The following is a 26,738-nucleotide window of genomic DNA, read 5'->3' as shown; positions in this document are numbered from 1 at the left end:
TTTTTATCTTCCATTACATTTGTCCATTCACACTTTCCCCCTCTATGATTATTGTAAGAAACTTCAGAAGTGAAATACATTCATGTGGTCAGTCTAACATGTTCATTGTGGGAAATCTCAACAACCTTAAGAATAGTTCTCTTTCCTTTTTTTTTTTTTTTCTTTTCTTCTCTCTTATGGTTCTAGGGATCAACCCAAGGCCTTGTACATGCTAGGCGAGCACTGTACCACTGAGCAGGATTCCCCAACCCTACTATCTCTATTTCTTAAAAGAAGTGAAAGAACATACTTACCACTACTTACAAATAATGTTTTATTGTGATACATGTCATAACGCCCAAACTGAGTGAATCATAAACTGAGCACTTACGCGCCCTCCACATCTAGGTTAAGAAAGGTCACAGGCTGGGAAAGTGCCAAATATGCTGTACCTTTGTGACTCTGTGCTTTTGTGTTGGATTCTGACGCTGTCTGTGACCTTGGGAGCTGGCTGCCTTTGCTGTGACCATGATGTAGCTCCCTCAACCGAGGCCAGGTAGCGCCAAGCAGAATCGCTGAGCACGTGAGCAAAGCTGCTCAGTTGGCAGTTTCCAAATGATGCAGTGCACTGTGAAGGCTGGAGGGCACAGTCACGGCAGCTTAGGGATTTCTTTAGTACTTAGTAGTGAAGCCTCTTGTATAAGGGGACTTGCCCACCAGCCCTCCTCAGCACTGGCCCCTCTGTCCTGTTTCTTCTGGCTTTCATAGACCTATGCGTTCTTCCAGGGGCCTCCTCTTCTCTCATGGCCTCCACTTTCACCTCTGTGCTCATTACTCCTGTTTCTCTGGCTAGGGCCCATCCTTTTCTGATCCCACATGGGCTCCTAGGGGCCCTGACTCACCCGGTGTCTGAAATGAGTGCCCTATCACCTGCCTTTTGCAAACACAGTGCTCCCATCTCTGTCTGTATCATAGTTGGAGCATCAATCATTCAGTTTTCTGAAAATCAAGTCTTCTGGCATATTTAGCTCTCCTTCTCCTTTGCCTTCAGTGGCCAGGCCCTCTTAATTTTGGCCCTTAAAGTGTCTCAGGAGTCTGGCCCTTTCATTTTATGTCTATGGCCATAGGCACAGGGAAGCCACTTCCCTTTTGTTCCCCCCTCTTGCTCCCATCTCCTAGTCGCTCCTGTCTCCTCTCTGTGCCCGAGTCCACTAAAGTCCAGCAGATCAGGCAGGCCCTGCCTCAGGGGCCTGCAGGATGGCATTCAGATTACTCAGTGCCTGTCTCCCCAGTTCAGCGGTCCTCAGTGCCCCCTTCGCTGTTGCTGTCATGTTTGTGTATCACCTGTATCAGTGATTTAATATCTTCCTTTAACTGGCTCCATTTCACTTGAATGAACTGGTTCTAGAAGGCAGCTTTATGTCACTAGCATAAAAGGAAAGTCAGGGTGGGCTGCCAGAAATAGGTCACTGTAAAAGATCAGTTAATGGCTATTATAATGCAGACCACCCCAAACTGCTTTGGGTGCCAGTAGAGATGCACGTGTCCCACTCTGGGAAGTGATGCCATGTGGAATCCCCTCTCAAGCTGATACCTTTTCTTTCTCAGGGGCAGTATAGCATGATGGTTAAGGTCATTCACTCTGGAGTCAGACTGCCTGGGTGCAAGTCTGCTCTGCTACTTTCCAGCGACATGTCCTTGTGCAAGTTACTTAACCTCTTGCTTAAGCAACTGATGAGTTTCAGTTTCCCCATGTATAAAATGGAATTAATAATATTTCTTTTAAAGGATCATGGTGAATAGTAAGTGAGATGTATATGTGGTTCTCTTTGAACAATACCTAGGACATGAAAAGTTTTCGCAGACTCTTTGAGCCAGGGGGCCTCTCAAGAGCCTTCCACATGCCAGGCATGTGCTTCCTCTGTGTCAGTGTTGCTCCCTGTCTGTAGTGCCATTTCTTTCCCCCTGCACGCCTCAGATCTGTGCCTCTCTCTTTCCTGTTTCTCTCCCAGTAAGTGCCTTTCCTTCTGGTCCCAGGACAACTGTCACCTCCTCTGGGTACCTTCGCTGATCCCCCAAGGAGGCCTGGGCCTCTCTTCCCATGGCACTTTATTCTATGTCTTTTAACACAGTAATGTCTGCCCAGCAGGCCCTTCATGTGGGTATGCAATGCTTTCAGGATGGTTTGTGCATTTCACTGCTCCTGCTTGGATCATATTCTCAGATGCTTGTACATAATTCAGATGTCACTGCCCATGATGAGACACCACCCACTTTGGGCCTCCAAGAACTTGAGCTCCAAGAACAAGAGGGTTGCTGACCCATGTCCTCTTTTCACATCCTGCAGTGGCATGCAGGTTGGACAGAACTGGCTTTTCTAATGGTGATGGGAAAGAGCAATGGAATTGGAGTCAGAGATCTGGAGGGTGAGGTCTGCTTCTTACATTTTCTGACTGTGACCTTGGGCCCACCCTGAAACTCTGGAGCCACCATCTGCTCATGTGTGAACCCTAAAGCATTAGTCAGCTGTAGAAGTTGCTTGTTCAGCAAAGGCTTTTTTTCCTAGGGAGTGATGGCTTGCCCACATGGGTAGGTTGGTCCACTGCCCAAGACATAATGCAGAACAAGGCTCAGCCGTCTCTTTCCAGGGGCCTCTGGAGGCCATGGCTGGTTCTCTGAGGCTGGCTGGGCCTATTGTATCTGCTTTTCTTGGCTATTGCCCTTTCTCCTACCTCTGGCCCAGTTAAGGGCTTCAGGGTCCTCCAGGGAAGGGCAGGTCATCTGTACCCAAGGCACTCAAAGCCAGAGTGTTCCTTGAGGCTGCAGTGGCAGAACCTCGCCCAGGTCTCCCCTAGGTCCCCACGGTGCACTGCATCTTGCTTCTCAGGGTGAGGCCTGCACTAGAGTACCCCTGATCCACCTGGCATACCTCCTGGCTCCCTAGCCCAGGCCTCTGCCATCTGTCTACCCCTTATGGAGATCCATAGACCCCTGTATCTCCCTCTCTCCTCTTCCCTCACACAAGAGCCCCAACAATCAGTAAGTGCTCTGTAAATGTGCATAAAAGAGTCAAGCTTCCTGACAAATTCTTCTGGAGCTGTGGTCTCTCACTTCTAGCAAACTTGGCCTGAACTGACTTGGAAACTGGACCTCCTTGGAAAGGAGGAGGGAGGCAAAATTTTGGGCAACTCCTGTGACTCTCCAGGCCTGTCTATGTAATTAGGCTATTGGACAGCATCTAATGGTTTCTCCCAGAGGCTGCTGGTCTCTGTGCCCATAAACTCTGGGATGGAATCTGGGATGGGGGTTGTCATTTTGGGAAGTTTTGAATCACCAAAGATCTAGCATTGTGCTTTGAATTTTTGGGGAGCTTTTAGAGTCTGCACTGGGGTGGGAGGAGACACCCAGGTCAATCCTGCCAGGTACCGACAGGTGAGCAACACCTGCTTTTTTTCAAGAAGCTCATCAAAGGGGGCATTGGGACCTACCCTGTCCACCTGCCAGAGCCATCACTCCTGTGTCCTGTCTCCCCAGTGCCCCCTCCACTACCATTACCACAAAGTAGGAACGTGCACACCATTCAGGGCCCTGGGGGCACCAAAAGGCAGCCAGAGGGGAAATTAAGCAGCAGGAATGACAGAGATGGAGCCCATTCAGCCATTTCTTGTTCCTTTTTCCAAAATTGAGATATAATTCATATACATAAAATTCATCCATTTAAAGTGTACGTAATTCAGTAGGTTTCAAGTTATTCACAGAGTTGTGCAACCATCACCACAGTCTGGTTCCAGAACACTTTTATCACCTCAGGGAAACTCTGTATCTACTAGGAGTTGCTTCCCAGGCCCTCCTCCCTCAAGCCCCTGGCAACCATAGATCTATTTTGTTTCTGGATTTGCCCAATCCAGACTTTTCATAGAAATGAAACCATACAGTATGTGATCCTTTGTGACTGGCTTCTTTCAAGATTCGTCCATAGTATAGCATATGTCAGCACTTCATTCCTTTTCTTTTTTGTACCGGGGATTGAACCCAAGGGTGCTTAACCACTGAGCCACATCCCCCAGCCCTTTTTATTTTTTATTTAGAGATGGGGACTCACTAAGTTGCTTATGGTCTCACTAAGTGTCTGAGGCTGGCCTTGAACTTGCTTATCTTTCTGCTTTAGCCTTTGGGATTATAGGCATGCACCACTGCATCTGGTTCACCTCATTCCTTTTAATGGCTGAATAATATTTCATTGTGGGGATCATCTGTAGTTTGTTTATTCCTTCATTGGTATATGAACATTCTGGTTGTTTCCACTCTTTGGCTTCTGTGCATTCTATTTCTTCTTTTTGTTTGGTTTTCCTGAGAAGATCTTCCCAGTGTTGGATTGTCTGTATTCCTCTAGTTTGGCTATTTGGGAGGCCAGGGAAAGAGTAGCTGCGTGTGGAGGGGTGATTGGGAGCTGTAGTGGTGGGAGATGCAGAAAAGGGGAGTTTTGAGATTTGCAGGAACTCCCTGCCACCAGGGGACTTCACACCTGGACCCAGAGTCATCTACTGTTAGGTGGGGATTTTTCCTGCTGTTGATTATTAACCAATAATTGTGATCCTGTGAGTAGATCCCTAGGGCTAAAACTGGAGCTTATTAAGATGCCAGAAATGTTTTGTGAGACATTTAAACAGCCCTGAACCCTTGATTCTCTGTCTTCGCTTGGAGACCAGATCCCCATTTTATGAGTCACATAGTCATCATTGTCATCGTCATCATCAGTGTCTGTATTTGTATATAGGACTTCATTTTTTTTTCTTGTGGGTCATTTTGCACATGAAACCACTGAGGACTTTGTAGCCACACTGGAGATTACACTGGAGGTGAACATAGCTCTGGACACTTGGTGTGAAGCGAATTGAGGACGACAATTCAGGCCAGTCACATAATTACAGAGCTAGGATTTCCAACAGGGCTCTAGGTGGCTTCTGCAGGAGTTCCAAGGAAGCAGTGGTGGGAAGGGGAGCTAACTACCAAAGGCTTTGGCAAGCTCTGGTCAGGGACCTTGAACTGTCTATGCTCACTAATGTCAGGGGAAGGATCTAACCACCAGCTGGCGCCTGAGGGCCCACAGCTTACTTGGCCAAGGGATTTCTGAAGTTCCTGCAGGCAAACTTCGCCTTGTCACCTGGCTCCTCTTCAATTCTGAGGAGCTGGTTATACTTGGCCAAGCGCTCAGATCAGCAAGTTGCACAAATCTTGATCTGCCCAGTGCAGAGTCCCATCACCAGGTTGGCAATGAAGGTGTCCTCAGTCTCCCCAGAGCAATGAGACACCATGATGCCCCAGCCATTGGATGGGCCAACTTGCACACCTGGAGGGTCTCGGTCACCAAGTCAGTCTGCTTGACTTTGAGCAGGAGGCAGTTGCAGGACTTCTCATTCATATACTTGGCAATGCACTTGGGGTTGGTCACAGTGAGATTTTCGACCACCACCTGGATGCCTGTGCTACCTGTGAACTTCTGCCAAGCTTCCCAGTCATCCTGACTGAAGGGGTCTTTGATAGACACCACTGGGTATTCCCTGATGAAGGACTTGTACAGATCGGCCAGGTGGTCAGGTGTGATGTACCTGCTGGAATCATCAGGGGGCTTGAAATCCATGTTATACTTCCCAGATCTGAAGAACTCAGAGGTGGCCATGGACATGCCAATGACAACCTTGTTGATATAGCCAGCCTTTCTGATGGCATTCTTCAGAAGCTCTAGGGCTTCTTTATTCTCCAGGATGTTAAGAGCAAACGTGTCCTTGTCACCTAGATTGGTGGCGTCTTTTCCATATTTCTCCTTGGTGATGTTCTTCAGGTTGGGTAGACCTCTGCTCCGATGCACATGGCCTCCTTGAAGCTTGAAGCACCCACAGGGAGGATCTTGAACTCCTGCATGGCCAGCTCATTACCAGCATGAGAACCGCTGTTGATCACGTTGAATGATGGAACTGGCAGGATGACTTCAGAGTTGCCTGCCAAGTCAGTGATGTGGTGGCACAGAGGCAACCCATTCTCTACAGCGTCAGCTTTGCAGACAGCAAGGGACACCCCCAGGATAGCATTGGCACCAAACTTAGATTTATTTTCTGTTCCATCCATCTTGATCATTAGTCTGTCAATCTTCTCCTGCTCCACAACATTCAGTTTCTTGCTAACCAGGGTAGGTGCTATAGTTTTATTGATATGCTCAATAGCTTTTGAGAAACCCTTCCCCACGTAGTGAGTATTATCATTGCCCCAGAGCTCTAGGACCTTGTAGATACCAGTTGAGGCCCCACTGGGCACAGCAGCTCTAGAGAGACCTTTTGAGGTGCAGAGATCAACCTCAAGAGTGGGATTCCCATGAGAGTCAAAGATCTCCCTGGCATGGATCTTGAGAATAGACATGGTGAATATCTGGCGACAGGGTCTTGTTGCCCAGGAAGGAAGCGGAGAGTGCTGCAGATACCAAGAGCTTTAAGCTAGCGAGGTGTGGGCACCTCCTATGACTTCATATTTTATTTCACAGCCATTACTTTTAATTCCTCAGGATGTTATTACCTGCATCTCTGCAGGTGAAGGAACTGAGACACAGAGAGATGAGGCAACTTAACCAAGGTCACATAGCAGACTATCAGTGAAAGCCAAACTCAAATGCAGGAGTCTCTCGATTGTTAGTGTAGCAACCTGCGAGAGATTGTGAACTGTTGAAGTGACCTCAGGGGTCTGGGGAAGAGCAATCTAAGGGTAGGATGAGGACCCTGGAGGCCTGGGTGCTGTCACAGGGACCCTCTCCAGGGGTCTGCCTGGTCTCATCTGGGTGAATCAGCTTCTTCGCCAGGTCCCTTTGGTTCCTTCCTCATGAGTGCATTTGGCTAAAGGCCAGGACTGCCACGATCTCCCTGAGCCCTCCCATCTGCTCAGGACCTCTCATACTTTGGGGAAAGAATCCCAGAGTGGGAAGCTTCAGGACCACCTGACCCTGGGGTGGCAGAGATGCTGAGCAAGGAGCTCAGGGCCTCCAGGACCCCAACCTGCCCATTTAGCCACCCGCATAACCCTTTCTTTCAGTTGGGTGCACAATTTTCCTTTTCCCCCAGCCTCCTCTCCTCTTTGGGTCCCTCTGGGTCTCCCGGTTGGGTCTGGGACTTCATGTCCTTAGAGCACATTTGAGTTCTGTCTGGATTGGTTATGGGCAGTTTTCAATCTCAGGGTCATGACACATGGCAGGATCACTGTGGCTTACAAGAAAGTTATCCCCTCTGCTAATCATTTACCTTTTGCTCATAATAAAGGAGAACAGATTCAAGGTTATACCTTGATATAATCACATCATTTCCCTGCTTGTGTGTAGTGTAATATGTTTGCCTGAGTGGGAGAGAAAGGACTGGAACTGCACTGAGCATGCAGCTCTTACTCTATCTTATCTTTGTACCAGCTGGTGGCTGGGTCTGGCCTGGTTGTCCTGGGAGCAGGGTGGCTCACATGTCAATGTCATTGTCATGAGGACTGGGGCAGGACAAGGTCGAGCACAGAGGATCAGAGCAGAGAAGTGAGGCAGAAGCATGAATGTTTTAGTCAGCTTTTATACTGCTGTGACTAAAAGACCTGACAAGAACAATTTTAGGGGAGGAAAAGTTTATTTCAGGACTTATGGTTTCAGAGGTCTTGGTCCATAGATAGCTCCATTCCTTGGGTCTCAAGGTGAGGCAGGACATGAGGGCCGAAGAGTGTGGCAGAGGGAAGTGCTCACATAATGATCAGGAAACAGAGAGACTCCACTCACCAGATACAAAATATATATCCCAAAGGTGCACCCCAATGACCCACCTCTTCCAGCCACACCCTGCCCACCCTCAGTTACCACTCAGTAATCCCATCAGGGGATTAATTCACTGATTGGGTTAAAGTTGTTATGACTCAATAGTTTCACCTCTAAATGTTCTTACATTGTCTCACATGTGAGCTTTTGGGGGACACCTAATATCCAAACCATAACAATGGATTTCACCTTGTTTTTGTACCAATCACAAGACCAAGGCTAGAACTAACTGGGGACATGGACTGTGTATTGTTTTTATAGGGCTGCCATTACCATGCACCAAAACTGAGTGGCTTAAAGCAACAGACATTTATCGTCTCAGTTCAGGAGGATCTGGATATCGGCAGGACCATGCTCTCTCTGACGGCTCCGGGGGGAGCATCCTCCCTTGCTGCTGCTTCTTCTTTTTTTTTTTTTTCTTTAATGGTACCAGAGATTGAAACAGGGGTCCTTAACTGTGGAGCTACATCTCCAGCCCCTTTTAAATATTTTATTTAGAGAAAGGGTCTTACTAAGTTGCTTAGGGCCTCACTAAATTGCAGAGGCTGGCTTTGAACTGGTGATCCTATTGCCTCAGCCTCCTATGCTGCTGGGATTACAGGCGTGTGCCACTGTGCTGGCTCTCCTTTGCTGCTTCTAGATTCCGGTTGGTTGTGGCTGTCAATCCTTGGCCTTCCCCAAGATGCAGTCCTGTCACTTCACTTTCTGCCTCCACCATCACATGGCGCTCTTCACACGTCCTTGTCTTTACGTGGTTGCTTTCCCTTATAGGGACATTGGTCATATTGAGTTGAAGATTTCCCCTGTGACCTCATCTTGATTATATCTGCAAAGACATTATTTCCAAATAAGGCCCTGTTTACAGGTACTACAGGTGAGGAGGTCAGCAAATCTTTGAGGGGAACACATTCCTTAATAAGCGGTTAACTCTAAAATCGTGGGGAGCACTGGAGCCAAGAGTGGGAGTAGTGCAGTGTGGCCCACAGCACCCTGTAGATGCCACTGGAAACCATTCAGATACCAAGGCAAGGTGGATTTTAATTTGCAGCCAAGGGTCTGTGCTTACTCTGAGTTTTGATCTTTTGGAGGGCAGCAGCTATGCCTTCTGTTCACCCTGGCCTCCCTTCTGGTGTCCCAGACAGAGCCCTGGAGCTGGCAGGAAGTTGTTAGCCACAGGTGTTCATTCCTCTCCCAGGTGTCACTTGGAAAACCCTTCTGGCCAGAAACTGTATTCCCACTTGATGGTTCTTAAAACTCACTTGGAGACTACTTCCACGAGTTTTTCCAGTATTCAGGGAAACAGGCTGATTTATGGGAGAGGGCTCAGCCCAGGGAGGGTTGGTGTTAGGGGCCTTTTGCTTGGAACTCAGACCTTAGACAGTAATCATGTTGGCTCTGGCCTTATAGATGTGAACATAGAACCCTTGGCCAGTGACGTTAAAAACCTGCCAGCATTGCGCTCCTCTAGGATTTGTGTTCCTGGAGAGCTGGGCTGCTGTTGGTCAAGGTGTCTACAAACCATCTCTAGGGGAGTGGGCCAGAGGTCCTTCTAAGCCCAGAGCATCCTAATGGCTGCTGGGTGGGGTCTTTTTTTTTTTTTTTTTAAAAGTATTTTTAAAAAAAAATTAAAAATATTTTTTAGTTGTAGATGGACACAATACCTTTATTTTGTTTATTTAATTTTATGTGGTGCTGAGGATTGAACCCAATACCTCACGTGCTAGGCAAGCGTTCAACCCCAGCCCTGGGTGAGGGTCTTGCCTTCCCTCCCTTCTTTGCTTAATTTTCCCTGCCAGGCTTCCAGCCCCAAGGGGAGCTACCCTGTCATTTAAGGGACTTCAGAGTGGTGCCCTGCATCCCCCATCGTCCTTCCTTCCTTCCCTTCCCAGCTCCTGCTTCTCAGGAGCAGGCCCATGGAGCAGGAGCAGTGACTGCTTGGGAGTGGGCTGAGGAGAGTGGAGCCTGTGCTGGACCAACTCTGTTGAGTCCCCAGGTAGGTGAGGGCAGAGCAGAAGGCCATGAAGTTCATGTCTGAGGTCAAACATGGAAGGGGAGGCTGGTGACTCTAGCTGCCAGGTAGAAGGAGCTGATGCATTGCTTTGTGTGAATGGGTGTGTGCATGGGCATGTGTGCATGTGCTGTGTCTCAGCCCTGCTGGTTCTTGAGCCAGTTACAGTTTTGGATTAGAAGGGATGAGAACCTCTTCTCCAATCATCATAGGTCACATTGCCAAGGTCCAGGAAGAAATAAAGATGAAGGCAGGTGGAGGAGCAGAAAGCGGGGGCACGTCCAAGGTTGAGGTTAATGGAGTTGTGTGAATCCTGTGCCAAGCCAGATGTTCACAAGCATCCTCTGGCTAGAGGACAGAGAAGGGTGTCTGACTTTAGGGGCAGGCAAGGGTTGTTGTGCCAGAGTAGCATGGTCCTGTGCCCCAGGCTGGTGGACCCATCACACAGGCTAAGAGGGGATGGTGACTGAGCCCCAGAACTAGGCAGGGCTTCCCTCTGGAATGCTGGGGGTCTGGCTCAGTAGGGAATGTGTGCTTTTCTCATGCAGGCTTGGGTTGGAACTGGCTGGAGAGAGGTACAGAAGCATTCTCTCCAGGTAGCAGTTGGGGGCCCTTTGGTTATTTTAGTGAGAGCTGGGTGTTGGCCTGACTCTCTTGGCTACATTCCTTCATGTGCTGGGGATATAACTCAGTGGCAGAGCACTTGCCTAGCACGTGTTAGGCCCTGGGCTTGATCCCAGTACCACAAAATAATCCCAAAAGCTAGTAAAGCTGGGGGCTTTGACGGCTCTGTGGTCTTCTATCTCAATACTGTTATGCTTTCCTTCCTTTCCCTTCCCAGGCATTTGCCAAGGCATGTCTTGGGCACTAGAGTCTCTCTCTGTGGGACGCCCCAGGTTCTCCCCAGCTGGCTCTGTTTCATAATTCTCTCTGAAGCCTTCTCCCACCCCAGTCTGCCTGGTGATGGGACAGCAAACAAGCTTTCCCTGGTCACTGGCAAGGGCCAGATGGGAAGTGGGGAGTGTGTGAGAGCCGCGAACTTGTCGCAATCATGTTGCCATGGTGACACAATTCTGTTTAGCTGCCTCTCCCTGGTCCTAGCCCACATGGACTAAAATAAGTTTAACCTGCAGTTCTCGGGCTTCCCAAGGTCAGCTCTCTGGCCTGGGCCTGTGTATGTGTGTGTATGTGTGTATAGAGGGGCCCGAGGGAGAAGGAATCCCACACATTGACCCCTGTCCCCTTTTCCCTCCTCAGCTCTAGCCTGTGTCTTTTAGACTGGTAGGTCTGAGACCTCAGGTGTATCAAAATCACCTGGAGAACTTATTAAAACACAAATTATTGGGCCCCATCCCTGGATATTCTGACCTGCACTTGAGGATTCAAATTTCTAAGAAGCTCCCCGGGGCTGCTGGTGGTCCAGGGATCACCTGGGAGCAGGACATCTTTAGATGTTAGTACATCACAATAAAGGAAGGCAGTCAACTCTGGTTTTCTGCCTTGTCCGTCAGGCTGTGTCCCAAGCCTACCACTCTTAGAGCAGAAAGGGAAGGCATGGGCAGGGCCTTGCTCACCACTTCTGTTTTTTGGTCTCTTCACAGGAAGCAGGAGCTGGCCAACAGCTCAGATGTGACCCTCCCAGACCGGCCGCTGTCCCCTCCTCTCACTGCACCCCCCACCATGAAGGTAAGAAGCTCCAGGTCGGGAACAGGGAGGGAGGGCATTTGGGGGAAAGTCTTGAGGCCTGGCTGTGTCTTTGGCTCCAGGCCAGCTGCTCCTGTCCCACTGGGGGCTGTGGAGGGCCTGATGCTTCCTGAGCCAGCATCCAATTAAGCTTTCCAGAGCAGGAGGAAAGTGTGACTGAGACTCAGGGGTGTCTGCATCAAGGGGCAGTGAGGAAATAGACTGGGACTGAAATGGGGTTGGCAGGACACTTGGTAATTAGTGATAGGCCTTGTGGAGCCATGGGGTTTGGGAACAAGGGGCCCAGGCTGGAGGAAGTAGAAGAGACAGAATATAGCCGGGTGTCTTAAGGGGTAGCTGCCCAGGACTATTTGGGGCTGGGGGTGGACTTTCTGGTGCTTGAGTGGCATTTGCATGCTGGCCTACCTGCTTCTCACTGGTCTCCTTGGGATGGCCCTATCACCCCAATTCTTGTGTGAGAGTTGCCCTGAGGCTGGGAGGGAGGCAGTAGCTCTTTTTGTGTCAGCACTTTATTCAGAAGCCTCTTTCCTGGGAGATCACATCCCAGGACCCCAGGCCTAGGGTTATCCTCTTCCTGGAAAGAGGACAGTATCTTCCCTGTACCGCCCTCCCGCCGCCATGTTCTTCCCCTTTAACCTTTCACTAACCCCCAGGATGGCTCCGTGGGCTTGCACTTGGATGACTCCGCTGCGCCTGCCAGGGCTGCTGTGCATCCTCCCCCCTCCCTCTCCTTCTTCCTGCCTTCACACTTCTTTGGTGAGGACTAGCTCTGAAGAAGTCACCTGCCTCCTGAGTCATCTGAAGGGACACCTAGGCCAGCCTGTATCTCTCTCCCAGGCCTCTGCTCTGAGGTGACTCACAGGGAAATAATTAGGCATCTTTTCCCTACTGCTCTGTATTGCTCCCCCTCTCCCCTGACTTAATCTTTCACAATGTGGCACCCCCAAAGGAAGCAGATAAAAACTATCTTCCTGTTATCATCACATACTGGATGCCTGCCTTGTACAGAGCTACGTGGTATACACTGAGGGGGAATGTATGCAATGGCAGCAGAGCCTGCCCTGGTTGAGTTAGGTGTTGGGGGGTGGGGTAGGGAATGGGACAGGGCAGAGGGCTGACAGAGGACAGCTCTAATCTCCTCCTGGTGAAATATCAGGGGCCACTGAAAGCCAGACTATCTCTACCACCCTAGTTCCAGGGCTGGTATCTGACCTAGCTGCTGGGGGTGGGGGGATTGCTTGCACCAGCTAAAGCCGAGGAACATGTCACCATTCTGAGCTTCAGCCCCTTGGTTTGCAGAACTGGGCATGGGAAGCTTGTCTTTGCTTATGGATGGTGAGTTTGTAGGGAGAGCTTGGAAAGCCTGGGAGGAGTCCCTGAGTACACTTGGCAGCCTTTACTCATACCCTTGTTTAATTCATTCAACACCCAATATTTATTTGAATGTTGTATTAGTCAGGACTCTTGGTTGCAAGTGACAGAAAAAACTCACTCCAGCTAAGGCATAAAAGGGAACTTTTTTTCCTTTGTTACAGCAAATATAGATGCCAGACATGACTGTATCTATGTCTCTGCCTCTTTCCTTCTGTATTGTGTGTTAGTTTTATTCTTTGTCAAGTTTTGTCTCTGTGGTGGCAGGATAGTGACAGTAGCTTGGGTAAGTAACCAGGGAAAGAGAGTATCTTTTCCCCAGTAGTTTTAACAAAAGTGCCAGGGAGGAAGCTCATTGGCCTGGCTTATGTCACATGTCCACACCTGAGAACCAATCATTGTGGTCAGAGAGATGAAGGCTGTGATTGGCTAGCCCTGAGTCTCATGACTTTAAGAACTTGGAATAGAGGAGGGGTGGCTCCTTAAAGGGAAATTGAAGTGCTGTTGTGAAAAGAGGGAGAGATGGATGCTGGGCAGGATAGATCAACAGCTTCCTGTCAGGTGCTGATGATGTGCCAGACCAGTGCTGGGTGCCAGGGACCTAGGAGTGAACAAGATATTGTGGTCCCTGTTGACTTAGAGTTTGTAGTCTCTCTAGGGAGCCAAAAGCTGGAAAAAAAATGATGTCAAGAATGAGGGATGGATGGTTAGGTATAGTAGATGTTCCAAGGAGAAATGCAGCGTGGTTCAGGGAAAATATGAGGTTGGGGCTTGAGGGGCTTTGATCTACTTTTGTAGAGAGACAGTTAGGGCTTCCTGGAGGGAACGGTATTTAAGCTGAGCATTGAGAGTTTAACAGGACTTGGGCAAAGGTGGAGTCAGAGTGAAGGATCATGTTCCAGATCCTTGCTATTCTGAGGCTAAGGGACCAGCAACACCTGCATTGTTTGGGAGATCCTTAGAAGAGCAGAACTTATGGCTGGGGGAGTAGCTCAGTGGTAGAGTGTTTGCCTAGCATATGTGAGACTGTGGGTTCATCCCCAATACTTAAAAAAAAAAAAAAAAAAAAAAAAAGGCAGAATCTCAGGCCCTGTCCCAGACCATTTAAGCAGAATTTGCATTTTACCAACATGTCCAGGTGATTTTAATGCACATAACAGCTTGAGCTGCAGCTTTGAGGAGAAAAAAGGTTACTTAGGGGTGGGGATGTGACTCAGTGGTAAAGTGCTTGTGTAGCATGCACCAGGCTCTGGGTTCAATCCCCACCACTGCAAAACACACACACACACACATAAACACACATATATGTACATATACACACACACACACACATATATACACATACATATACATACACACACGTACACACACACACACACACACACCTGAATGGTGAGCATCCCAAATTAGGGATGAAGAGGTTGAGAACTGTAGGCAAAAGACAAGCTCAAACAGACACCTGGAAGTTTTGCTGAGGATTTGGAGGTTTTCCCTGTTGAAGTCATTGAAGAGTTTTGCTAGAGGATTCAGATGCTGGGACTTTGGAACAATCACCCTGGATGTTGTGAGGGGAACGTGTGGGAGAGAGCAGAGTAGAGATTAGGAGACGAACCAGAGAGGATGACTCCGAGGCTCCAGTGGGCTTAGTTATTTATTTTTTAAAAAATAGTTTTAAAATAAATGTCAATAGACATTTATTTACTTAATTATTTACTTTCATGTGGTGCTGAGAACGAACCCGGTGCCTCACACAAGCTAGGCAAGGGCTCTATCACTGAGCCACAACCCCACCCTCCATTGGGCTTATTTTAAAGTGCTCAGATCTCAGATTTCCCAGGTGGTAGCTGGATGACATACGAGGAATTGAGGAGAGAGAGTAGGCAAGAACAGCCCCCAGGTTTGGAGCAGCTGAACTTAGTGCCGCCATTCTTTAAGATAGGAGTGACCCAGGAGGGAGGATGAGGGTCATATTGGAAGTTCTGAGTTGGACATGCCTGAGACAGGAAGGGACATGTCAGTGAGCAGCTGGGTATTTGGGGCCAGGCTTAGAGGAAGGGTGTGGCCTGAAGGTCAGACTCTGGGAGTGGTTCTCATGGAGGAGAGAACTGAAGCTCTGGGATGGGTGAATTTTCCAAGGAGAGGGTGGAGTGAGAAGAAAGGTTCCTGGGGAGGCAGCTCAAGGAGCACCTCCTGGTGAAAACTGGTGCTGGGATCTCTGCTGTCAACCCTGGATGTTGGCATGGTGGGAAGAACTATTCACGGGGAAGGGATGGGCAGCCGAGTCCACTACTGTGGACAGGCCAAGTATGACTTGGAATGTACAGTGGCCACTGGGCAGAGTGGCCTGGCAGTTGCTGGGGTATAACTGAGATCAGTCTTGGAGAAGGGTGGAGGTGACAGCAGATGGCAGAGTGCTGAGGAGTGAGTAGAGGTGGTGAAAACCTCAGAGGATATAGACCCAAGTGTGCAGACGTATTGAAAGAAGGGAGTTAGAGGGTGTGTGGAGATGAGGAGACAGAGGGTGATGAGGGACCTGCTCTGCTCTGGCCATCCAGGGTCAAGGTGGTCAGGGGAGGGCTTCAGGCAGACCCAGAGTGGATCACAACTTTCAGGGAAAGCTCCATGACCCCTCAGAGGGCATCTCCTGCCCCAAGTGCTTTGTCCTTTTCCTCTTTAACTCAGCTCAGGAATTTCCCAACCTGTGACTTTTCTGTCCCAATCCCAAGAACAGAGTTAGTGCTGGGAACTGAGGAAAATCAAAGTTCATCCTCAGGTTTCAGTCTGGGTTGGGTCCCTTAGTGTTGGGGTCAATGGGTGACTATCAGACTCTTTGTGACTCTCAGATCTATTTAGTCTGTGACTCTGTCAGCCTATGGCCATAGTTAGGAGTCTTTCTGTGGCTAGGTCATTTTCCCTTTTGTGTAAAGCTAACTGCTCATCAGGGATTTAAAACCACAGTCCCCACCTCACCCCACCCTGCTCACCTCAGCTAGATCATCCCTTTGTGACCACACCAAATAACATCAGTTTCCTATTACCAATTGTCGATTCTCCCCCTATACTGAGTTCCTTGAATGTAGCCACTGTGTCCTGGTTTTTGGGTCCCCAGGCCCTGGCTCGTGGCAGGTGCCTGGCAGATGTCTGTTGACTGTAGGAGACATCCAGTTTGGAGGAATTTGTTCTGGTCCTGGTGGTTTTGCCTGGGCCTTCTGTCTCGGACACACCTGGTTCCCTGGTCTCCAAGGGTGGGATTAGGCCTCTGCTTTGTTGACACCTCCCAAACTCCCCAGATTATTTTTATATACTGAGGCTTGAGACACCTTGGGGTGGAGGCTGGATACACTGTCTCTCATATCTGGCTCTTGGGGGTTCAGGAATTGATTCTCTACCCCTTGAGCAACTGGGCGGTAGGAGATGACCTCATCCAGTAAGGCCTCATCCAATCCCCTTGGCAACAGGGGTTCAGGGTGGGGGCATCAGGGATACCCTTTTGATTGATTAACCTGGGAGTCAGAATGTTGGGGGTGGGCAATTCATTTCTTTTATAGATAAACCAGAGTCCCAGATGTGGAAATGACTCACCAAGTCCCACTGCAGGTATCTGTGTAGTCAATAGACAGCTAAATTCTAAGAACCAAACCATTTTTGGTGAAGTGTTCTCATCCTACCCCTGATCCCCAGGGACAGTCCCTCTTCTGGTTGCTCCTTCCATGATGAGGGGACTGCTGGAGCAGTGGCTGCCTGCAGCTCCAGACTCTCCGCACTGATCCCTGGCCCCTGCCCCTCACCATCAGACCGCTGTGTCTACTGGTCGATCACATACCCTTTCCCACCTCTTTTCTGTTTGTGATTTTCAGATTTTTTTCCCCCTCATATGAAGCTGAGAAAAAGCAACCAAAGAGATGCTGAGCAGATGGGCTGAATGGGAGCCCAGTTCCCAGCCAGAGCTCCTTCCGGGGATGGGGCAGGGTGGGCTTGGAGAGGACTGGAAGCTGTCTTTCTGGGAATGCTGTGGATTGTTTCCAGGGCCACATTTTTCATGAATCTGGTTTCATGGCCAAATGGATCAACAGGCATTAAAAAGGGCAGATTGTGTGCTCAGTGTTGTGTCAGGTCCCCAGGGTCTGCTGAAGCAGCAGTCCTTGACCCTCAAAGAGCTTGCTGTCCACAGGGGGCCTTCACTATGCAGAAGAAACCATTTGACTGAGCATGTGGCCAGACTTCTGGCCACATGTGAAAGGTGGCTTCTTGGGGTGGGGAAGTCAGGAGGGGCCCTCATGGGAGCATGGAGGTTGGGCTAACCCCCTGTGACTATAGACCACAATTTTTCTGGGCTCTGACAAAAAAGGAGTTGGGGTGGACCATTTGGGGACTCTTGAATCAGGGCCTTTTGTTCAAGTTGGCTATGCTGAGACTTGATCTGACCTTGACCTGAGCTGTCAGACTTGTCCCTGGAACCCCACTGAGGCCCTGGGCTGCCAGATCAGCTGGGAGATGACTCCCTCTCTCAGCTTCTACTTCTCTCTTTATGCAAGTCCTAGGGCAGCCCTATGTGAGACCTTCTTTCCAGAACAGGGGAATGGAGGCTTAGAGTTCCTTCTGTGGGGAAGAAAAAAAGTCTTCTTCCTACGTTGCTCTTTGTACGTGTGTGTGTTGGGGTGGGTGGAGGGATACCGGGATGGACCCCAGGGCTTCCTGTACGTTAGGCAAACGCTCCACTCACACCACCTATGTTATCACTCCAGCACTAGCGAATGCCCGCGAAGCCTCAGAGGCAGAGGAGGCAGGGGTGCATGCTTCACATGCCTGGGAAGGAAATGGAGATCTGGGGACCTTCTCTTTGCCTTCTTTGTTCTTCGTGCAGACCCCTCCCTGGGCACCTCCTCCCCTTGCTCCAGCTCACAAATTGGGCACAAGCCACTCTCCCTCCCTTGTCGCACTGCCTGAGGCAGAATCATCTCTTTACTTGGCTCCTCGTTTCTGGCCCTACTTTCCAGTCTTAAATTGATTGTCCAGGGTTCCCCTACCCACCGGCCTGCAGGGAATCAGAGGGTTGCTGGGCAGTGGTTTCTGAGGTGGCCGCATGTGTCCTGGACACTCCAGGCAACCTAAATGGGGACTGTGGGAAGGCATTTGTGGGAGGAATTCTTGGGTGGGGCAGGAAGGGCTCAGGAACATCAGCAGGGAGTCTTGGGTTACCCTCTTCAGAAAGCCTTGCCTTCCACGTATGAAACCCTGAGTTTAATCCCCAGTATCAAAAAGAGAGAAAGAAAGAAAGAAAAAGAAAAAAAAAGAAACCTTGAAGGAGGACATGAGGGGACAGATATTTGCTCCCTTCTTTTTTGCAGTTGTAGATAGACAGCATGCCTTTATTTTATTTATTTATTTTTATGTGTTGCTGGGGATCGAACCCAGTACCTCACACATGCTAGGCAAACACTCTGCCACTGATCTACGACCCCCGCCCCATTTGCTCCCTTCTTGCCTTGGTTGGGGGATGCTCAACTGGAGCTCTTGGTGAGGCTCTGTGGGCCCTGGGAGAGCTGCCTCCGGTCTCTGCACAGACCCTATTTAGGTCACTAGTTTCAGGTGTGGCCTGAGTCAAACACCTTTTCCTCAGGAGCCACTTCCTAGCAGTTCTTTATTTCCTCCCATAAGGGAACCCAAGGGCAGGGCAAGTCTGATTTAAGGAGGAAAGAGTCAGTCTCCTGCTGAGGGTGGAGATGCTTCCTGGAGGCTTTAAGAGCAGGCAGATGTCTGCAGGAGCACCTGCCTGCATGGATCTAGCTCCATATGTGTGCACAGCTGTGCCTGGGTATATTTTCCCTGATTTTGTTCGTGTTTTAAGGCCAACTAGCTTATACTTCTTGTAGATTATTTTTGATGTAACTGGATTTAAAAATTTACATACTTATAAATGTCTGCATCTTATCAGTTTATTTTTATTAATGGATACACCAGTGCAAGCTATACCCTGATTAAGATGTAGGATATTTCTGTCACACAAGGAAGTTCTCCCATGTCCCTTCCTAGTCAGTACCAGTGTTCTTATTTTTTTTTAAAACCATAACTTAGTTTTTCCTGTTTTAGAACTTAATTTAAATGGAACTTGGCATATATACTCTTATGTCCAACTTAGCATAATATTTGTGAGTTTGCCCATGCAGCTGAATGTATTGGTAATTTGTTCCTTTTTATTGCTGAGTAATATTCCATTGCATGAATACACCTCTGTTTGTTTGTTTTCCTGTTTGAATTGTTTCCAGTTTTGGCTATAATGTGAACTTTCTGGCATAAATTTTGTTTATTTGGTCATGTGTTTTCATTTCTCTTAGGTTAAGTTTGTGGGAATAAAATTGCTTGGTGAAAGAACAGGTGACTGCGTAACCTTCTATGGAACTGCCAAACTATTCACCGATAGTTGTACATATTACATTGCCACCAGCATCATTAGAGATTAGGCTGCTCCACAGCCTCCCAAAGTTTGCCATTGTCTTTTTAATTTTAGCCACTCTCATTGTGGTTTTAATTTGCATTTTTCTCATGACTGATGGTGCTGAACCAATTGTTGTCCCTCTCCATTTAATTTGATTGTGGATGGCATGATGTAAAGGGTTAGGTCTGTTTATTCCTGTATGAATAATTCCATTGTTCAAGCATCATTTGTTGAAATGACATTTCTTTCCCCATTGAATTGGCTTTGGTGTCTTAGTTAAAAATCTGCTGACCACCAGCACCATTGTGCCCACCTGTAATTCCGGCAGCTCAAAAGGCTGAGGCAGGAGGATCCAAAGTTCAAAGCCAGCCCCAACAATTTAGGGAGGCCCTTAGCAACTCAGTGAGACCCTGTCTCTGAATAAAATATAAACAGGCTGGTCCTGTGGCTCAGTGGTAAAGCACCCCAGGTGCAATCCCTGGTACCAAAAAAAAAAAAAATTAAAAAAAATAAAAAAAATCTGTTGGCTGTAGAAGTGCACTTGTGCACTTGTATGGTATCTCTATAAACCACAGCGTTTCTCTAGCTTAGGGATAGAAAATACATGACTTTTGTGCTTTCACTCCCCCTTCTACCCTTGTGGCAGATATTAGTAACTGATCATGGCACTTTTTCCCAAGAGCTTAGACCTGGTCTTAGAATCCTGTCCAAGAAAGCTCTGCTGGCAGCCCCTCACAGTTATTTGGAGTTGTCATTGGAGATGAATTGCTTCTGGCATCTCTGACTGAAATTGTCACAAGAGGATGAGTTATTTGTTGTAGGTTCCACAGCTGGTGAGTGGCAGAGCCAGGAACGAGACCCAGGTCCTTGTGTATTCCGAAGCCTACGCAGTGGTAACCACTGCACCACACTACTTTGCTTGACATTTTGTAGAAAGCCACTTAGACTTCCTGACTTCCAGTCTCTTCACCTGTATAACAGAGACAGTGACCCCCTGGAGGAGTGGTTTGAGCAGTGATGGAATAATCCATGAAGTACTTAGTGGAGTACTTAATACACAGTGAACACTCAGTAATTGGTGGTGTCAATGGTGATGGTGACGATGATTTGGACAAGTTTCTTGTTTGAGAAACAGACCTTCAGAGCTTCTTTTTTGGAACCCAGAGCTACCACCTTATGGGAGACCCTTGTCTGTTTCAATGTATCTTTGGGCCCCTGGCCTTTTGAACTGGAGGCCCCAGAGGGGAACCCTGCTTCCTAGAAATTGTTAATGACTCCCAAATCACAGTTCTTGGCCTAGGCATCATACTTCCTGAGCCTTGTTCTTAAGCTCTTCTGTATGGGAGGATCAGGCCAGCTGGGCTCTCAGATTTCTCTCTCTGGGAATTTCCTCTCTGCTTTGATTCTCCAACCTATTTCCTTAACCTTCCTGACCGTGTGATCTCCCCTCCCATGGAGGCTAATCAAGTTCCTTTGACCCAGTCCTGGATCCCTGAGAGCTACTTCTTCAAAGAGATGAAGCCATACAGATTAATGGTTAAAGACACAATTTCTGGAGCCAGCTGGCCTGGGATCAGGGCCTTCTCCACTTCTTGGCTGTGTGACTTCTCTGTTCCTCACTTTCCTCATTTGTGGGACAGGGATAAGAAGATTTCCTGGCTGGTGTGATTATATTGAAGATTAATTGATATTGTATGTCTTTATCACTTAGAACAGAGGCATATAGCCTGTGCTATGTAAATACTAGTCATTCTTATTCCTAAAAAAAAAATAACTTTCTTTCTGAAAGATGAAACTTCATTTCTAAGATAGCAGTGCTTAGATAAAGTCTGGAAGGAAGCACAGTACAGTTTTTCTGTTGTTAATAGTTTCTCTTGGGCTGGAGTTGTGGCTCAGTGGTAGAGTGCTTGCCTAGCTTGCCTTGTGAGGCACTGGGTTCAGTTCTCAGCACTGCATATAAATAAATGAATAAAATAAATGTCCATCAAAAAAATAGTTTCTCTTATGGCTCCTTGATTTCTTCCCTTCCAGGTCCTCACCGCTAAGGGGCCTTTGTGTATAGTGAACATGGACTGAAATTGTGTTTTGTGAGTGGTTCCTTGTGATCCTGGGTATCAGATGTAAAACCATGAATGATCAGTGTGGAAGACAATGATACTGGAGACAAGGATCCTGCCCTGCAAACTGAGTCAGACCTGGAGTGGGGAGCATCTTTCTGGATTGTACTTTGAACTCTTGCTTTCTGAGTCTGGCTGCCCTGACCTAAACAAGAGTTACAGGCCATGTGGTCTCCATGGTGACAGGAGGAGCCTGCAGGGCCGGCATCCTCCTGAAGGTTTGTGGGATTGGACTCTGTAGAGGCTTGGATAATTCAGGGCTATGGTAGAATTCTGAGGTTGACCTTGGAACACATTTTATGATCTGTTTGTCTCCACCAGAAGTTTCCTTCCTAATTCCTTTTGCCTATGGCTAATATTAAAATGAACTTGTATTTCTGGGACAGGTGCTAACCTTGTGGGGAACATTGGAAAGCAGGGTGCAGGGCCTAACAGCATTAGGAGGCCCCTAGAGTGCAGCCACCCTTTTGGCCTGAGTGTTCTGTTGTCTGGGGTCTCTGGATGACTGGCAAAGGTGCTTGACTCCCAGACCCTCCCTCCTCAGACCTCTCCCTTCTTAAGTCCTTCTCTTGGTCTTCAAGCCTCAACTTGACCCTGACAGAGCTGTTGGTGTTCTGGGCATCTCAGATGCTTTCTGGGCTGCTGTAGCCCCAAGTCTGTCACTTGCCTTGGAGGCTCAACTCACCATCCTGACTCAGAAATTAGCACCTGTTTCTACAACATCCCTGCTTGTTTCAGGTCCTGCCTCCCACTGTAGATTGTGCTGGGTCTGGGTACCAAGCCCTGGTCCTGGTCCTGGTATTTAGTAACCGCTGCATGTCCTTGTATAGTTCAGTCATGTTCCTGAATCTCACCTCTTACATTTGTAGAACTGAGCTCATCCCACAGGGTTGCTGTGAGGATTTAAGGAGGAAATAGATCATCAAGGACTTCATAAAGGGCCAGGCACCATATAGGTATTCTGTATTGGTACATATGAATGCTTGTGGTGGTTATCATGGTCAGTAAACCAAAAGCTTGTAGGGCGGCTTCACTGACAAGCCTGCCCTTTTCTTCCAGCTGCCATAGATACTTCACTGAGACCAGCCCAACAGTGGGAGCTGCCACATTCTGTGCCCAGCCTCCCTCCAAACCCCAAGCATGAGTGTCATTTATCTGACCTTCAAGCCTTGTATCTAGGGCTTTGGGGATCAGTGGACAGTGGTTTTATGTTTGTGCCTAAAGGGGTGTCACCTGTGTACTTCTGAGCCCCAGTAGGTAGTGCACCTGTGTTTCCCTCCTTTTGATTACTCCCCCACCAGGGTCCTGGTAAGCTCTTGGCTCTTGGCTGAGTGTGGAGGTGGAGGTTCAGGTCTTGAGTGTGTATTTGTTTTTAGGGCTACTGTAAGGAATGATCACAGACTTGGTGGCTTAAAACAACAGACATTTATTTCTTCACAGTTCTTCTAAAGGCCTGAAGTCTGAAATCAAGGTGTTTGCAGGGCCTTGCTCCCACCAAGGCTCTGGGAGAGAATCCTCCCAGCTTCTAATGGCTCAGGGCATTCCTTTGGTTTGGGGTACATGACTCTATTCTCTGCATCTTAATGAGGTTTCTCTTCTCCCTGAGTGTCTATACTTTATGTGAGGTTTAAAAAATTTTTTTTTAGTTGCAGGTGTGGACACTATACCTTTATTTAATTTTTATGTGGTGCTGAGGATTGAACTCAGTCCCTTACCCATGTTAGGCAAGTGCTCTGAGTCACAACCCCAGCCCTTTGTGTGACTCTTATAAGGACACTTGTCATTGGATGTAGAGCCCACCTGGGTAATCTAGGGTGATGATCTCAGCTTGAGATTCTCATCTTAATTGTATCTGCTATCTCAGTCTCTTAGTGCTTCTATAACAAAGTATCTTAGATTAGGTAATTTACAAACATCAGAAATTTATTTCTCAAAGTTCTGGAGGCTGAGAAGTGCAAGATCAAGGTGCTGGAAGATCTGGTGAAGGCTTTCTCTCTGCTTCCAAGATGGTGCCTGGTGGAGGGTGGAAGGGCCTTGTTAATGCCCCCCCTCTAGCTGCCTCCACCGCACCCTTTTCTTTTGGTACTCGGGATTGAACCCAGGGGCCTTTAGTCACTGAGCCATGTGTTTCCAGCCTGTTTTTTTAATTAAAAAATTAAAAAAAATTTTTTTTGATACAGGATCTCATTAAATTGTTTAGGGCCTTGCTAAGTTGCTGAGGCTGGCCTTGAACTTGTCATTCTTCTGCCTCAGTCTCCTGAATCACTAGGATTATAAGCATGCACCACAACCCTCCAACCCTTTTATAAGGACCTGTGGAATCCTCATGAACTAATCACCTCTTAATGCCATTACTTTGGGGTTTTGAGTTCCAACATATGAATTTTGGAGGGGCATATACATTCAAACTATAGCATCTGCCAAGACCTTCTTTACAAATAAGGCTGTATTTACAGACTTTTGAATGTGGACATATCTTTGGGGAGCTATCCTTTAACCCATTACAGGGTCTGGGAGCTCCTGGTGGGAGCTTGGTGAGACCCAGGCAGCACCTGCTCCTCCTTGTGCACTTGGACATCCAGTGTGGACTACAGGCTGCGTGTGTATGGCACTGGGCACTGCAGGGACAGGAAGAACCGACCCAGTTCAATTGCAGCTCACGCAGACTGAGCCCGTCCTGTCCTTCTTCTTCTTGCCACCACAGAATCTGATATAAAGGAACCCACAGTAAATGCTTAAAAAATATAATAGATAATTGATGAATCCTCATCAATGAAGCCACTTTGAGAATATGGCAATGAACAAAAAACAGACAGTATTTTCTTAGAGAATTTTCATAAAACTTCACTTTTTTCAAGGGGGTTACTGGTGATTGAACTCAGGGGCACTCGACCACTGAACCACATCCCCAGCCCTATTTTGCATTTTTATTTAAAGACAGAGTCTCACTGAGTTACTTAGTGCCTCGATTTTGCTGAGGCTGGCTTTGAACTCATGATCCTCCTGTCTCAGCCTCCTAAGCTGCTGGGATTACAGGCGTGCACTACTGTGCTGACCAAGACTCCATTTTTCTTTTTCTTTTTTTTTTTTTTTATTAAGTAAACGGCAAAAAACCCTTGAAATAATTTTTAATAAAATGATAAATGCTTATTGTAGAAAGTAAAGTACAAAGAAGTACATTATTAAAAAATTAATAATGCACTAATAATCCTGCCATCCAGAAATATCTTTTCTTACCACTTGCTAAGTATCCAGATATCTTGGCATCATATACACAGGCATACATAAATGAGATCACTCTGTACTCCTTTGTAATAAAAGGAGTTCAATTTGTTTTTCCAATGATGGAAAAAAAAGAATGAAAAACAAGTGGCTCAGAAGGAATTGCTAAAGTTTAGAGAGGTGTTATCTCTATAAGAGAGTAATTTTTATGAGTTCTCCAAAGATCAGGGAAAAAATGTTATAAGGAAGTACCAAACCTTTGAGGGTAGAGATTAATTTTTTAAGAAAGAATTTCAACTCTCTATATTGTAGTTGGCTTTCTGCTTTGGAATCTGAGAACCAGGTGGTTTTGGAGGGAAGATAGTTCAGTCTATGAACATGGCCCTAGAAGTATGTGCTTCTTTTGAGGGGGACTGCTGTTCTCAGAACAGGAGCCTGAGGAACAGAGTTTGCCTCTCCAGGTGCATGGAGGGAGCCTTCCTGAGCCTGGGCTCAGTTACACACGGAAATCAAGCTGAGCCCATCTCGGGAGTGAATTGGGTTTGTGAGCAAATGACATGGACTGATCTGATCTGATTTGGCAGCAGAACCGAGAAGTTTTTGAAATGTCAGATGTTAATATGATAGCTGACTGACTCTACATGGGAAGCCAGAAGAGGGGGGTGTATCTTTCTGCTGTAGAAGAGGAATTTTGGGAGAAAGGAAAATGGCAGGGGAAAGCAGAAGCAAGGAGGGAAAGAAGGTGGAAGAAGGGAGCAGAGAGGCCAGGGACCATGGAAAAGGTGGAGAGGGAGGGGATGAGAGAGGAGAGGTGGAGTTATGTCATCAAGGGTCATGAAGTGGTGAACCTGGGCTGAATTTACCCGATAGGCTTTGTTTGACCAACATGAAGTTTTTTAAAAAGCACCTCAATATCATTTGGGAGGATGTGCTCCATCCAGTCCTTCTCTAGATGACCTGCTGCTGTTCCTGGAACTCTTTCTTTCCGGGGGCTAGTGTCCTGGTGGGTGGCCTGGTCTTCCAGGTGACCAGAATGTCATCTCCCTGCAGCAGTACCTTGAGGATCAGGCTGATTTTGGGAATGAGGTCAGATCCTTTCCTGGACCCCTGGCCTTGTCCCATTGTGGATGTCCAGGTGGGTCTCAGTACTGAATTTGAGTGCCTGTTTGGGCTGTCCCTTGTGTGGTCAGCAGAGCTGGGCTTTGGGAGACAGGAGGCAGCAGCTGTGGGTGATGGTTGCCAGGCTTCCTGCTTGATGACTTCTGGTCCAACTGGGAAGATATGGTCTTGATGCTTTGAGGGTATGATGGCTGGGAGGCAGCAAGAACCCAGAAACAATCCTCTGGAAGTGACTCAGGATGGCACATGGCCTCCACTGAGGGGCCCAGTTGTCTCTGCTTGGATGTTGAGGCAAGAGAGACCTGAAAAATCTAAACAAATCCGGAAGTCCTTAGGTGATGCCTCCCTGTCATTTCTCTAAGAGGGGATTGTTTCTGGGGTCTGCAGGGGAACTTCCAGGCTATGGAGGCTTAGAGTAAGTCCCTCAAACAAAAGAAGAACCAAACAGAAAATAGATCAGGAGCTGTGTTAGTTCTTGGAGCAGGAAGTGGGTTTGCAATTTCTGTGGAGGGTTCAGTAAGAGTTGGGGCTGGGCCAAGATTAAGAACTTTGTTGCAGCACAGCCAGGCTGAGTCAGGCCTCCAAAAGGCACCTGAGGCTAGTGCTGGTGGCAGAGTGGAAGATGGAAGCCAGGCCTCCCAGCTCCCAGCCCAGCCTGATTTGCTGTGGCTAGCTCTACCTCCTGTTTGTAAGTGTCAGGTCCCATTGTCCTGGTGTATTACTGTATGACCTATTTGGGATCCTGTGCATGAATTCTGGGCTCATTGGAGGTCAGGAGTCTACACCTTATTTCTTGAGAAGCAGCTCAGCACTCCAAGGCAGTTTTCAAAATAAAGTTTACCCCAGACTGTGACTATATGTCACAGAGCATTTCAGTTTTTTTTTTTTAATAAATTTATTATTTATTTATTTTTTTTAGTTTTAGATGGGCACAAGAACTTCATTTTATTTTTT

At 47.8% G+C, this 26,738-nt stretch overlaps 1 protein-coding gene and 1 pseudogene across 11 annotated transcripts in view; one reads left to right on the top strand and one right to left on the bottom strand.

Moving 5' to 3' along the window:
* Positions 1-26,738, top strand: part of RAP1GAP2 (RAP1 GTPase activating protein 2) — a 227,928-nt gene that overhangs the window by 119,770 nt on the left and 81,420 nt on the right. For 9 of the 10 annotated variants that reach the window (XM_079130830.1, XM_079130826.1, XM_079130829.1 and 6 more), the window contains one exon: positions 11,417-11,501. In XM_079130830.1, coding sequence (XP_078986956.1) covers positions 11,417-11,501 — 85 coding nt within the window. Of the gene's footprint in view, positions 1-9,617; positions 9,801-11,416; positions 11,502-26,738 lie in introns of those variants that run through there. The other variant, XM_079130828.1, reaches the window with a different exon arrangement.
* Positions 5,076-7,088, bottom strand: LOC306657582 (alpha-enolase-like; annotated as a pseudogene). Its single transcript has one exon. The product of its transcript is annotated as an alpha-enolase-like (transcript).

The sequence above is a fragment of the Sciurus vulgaris genome (assembly GCF_902686455.1).
Source record: "Sciurus vulgaris genome assembly, chromosome: 3".
Taxonomy (NCBI): Eukaryota; Metazoa; Chordata; class Mammalia; order Rodentia; family Sciuridae; genus Sciurus; species Sciurus vulgaris.
This window is presented reverse-complemented; position numbering and strand designations above follow the sequence as displayed.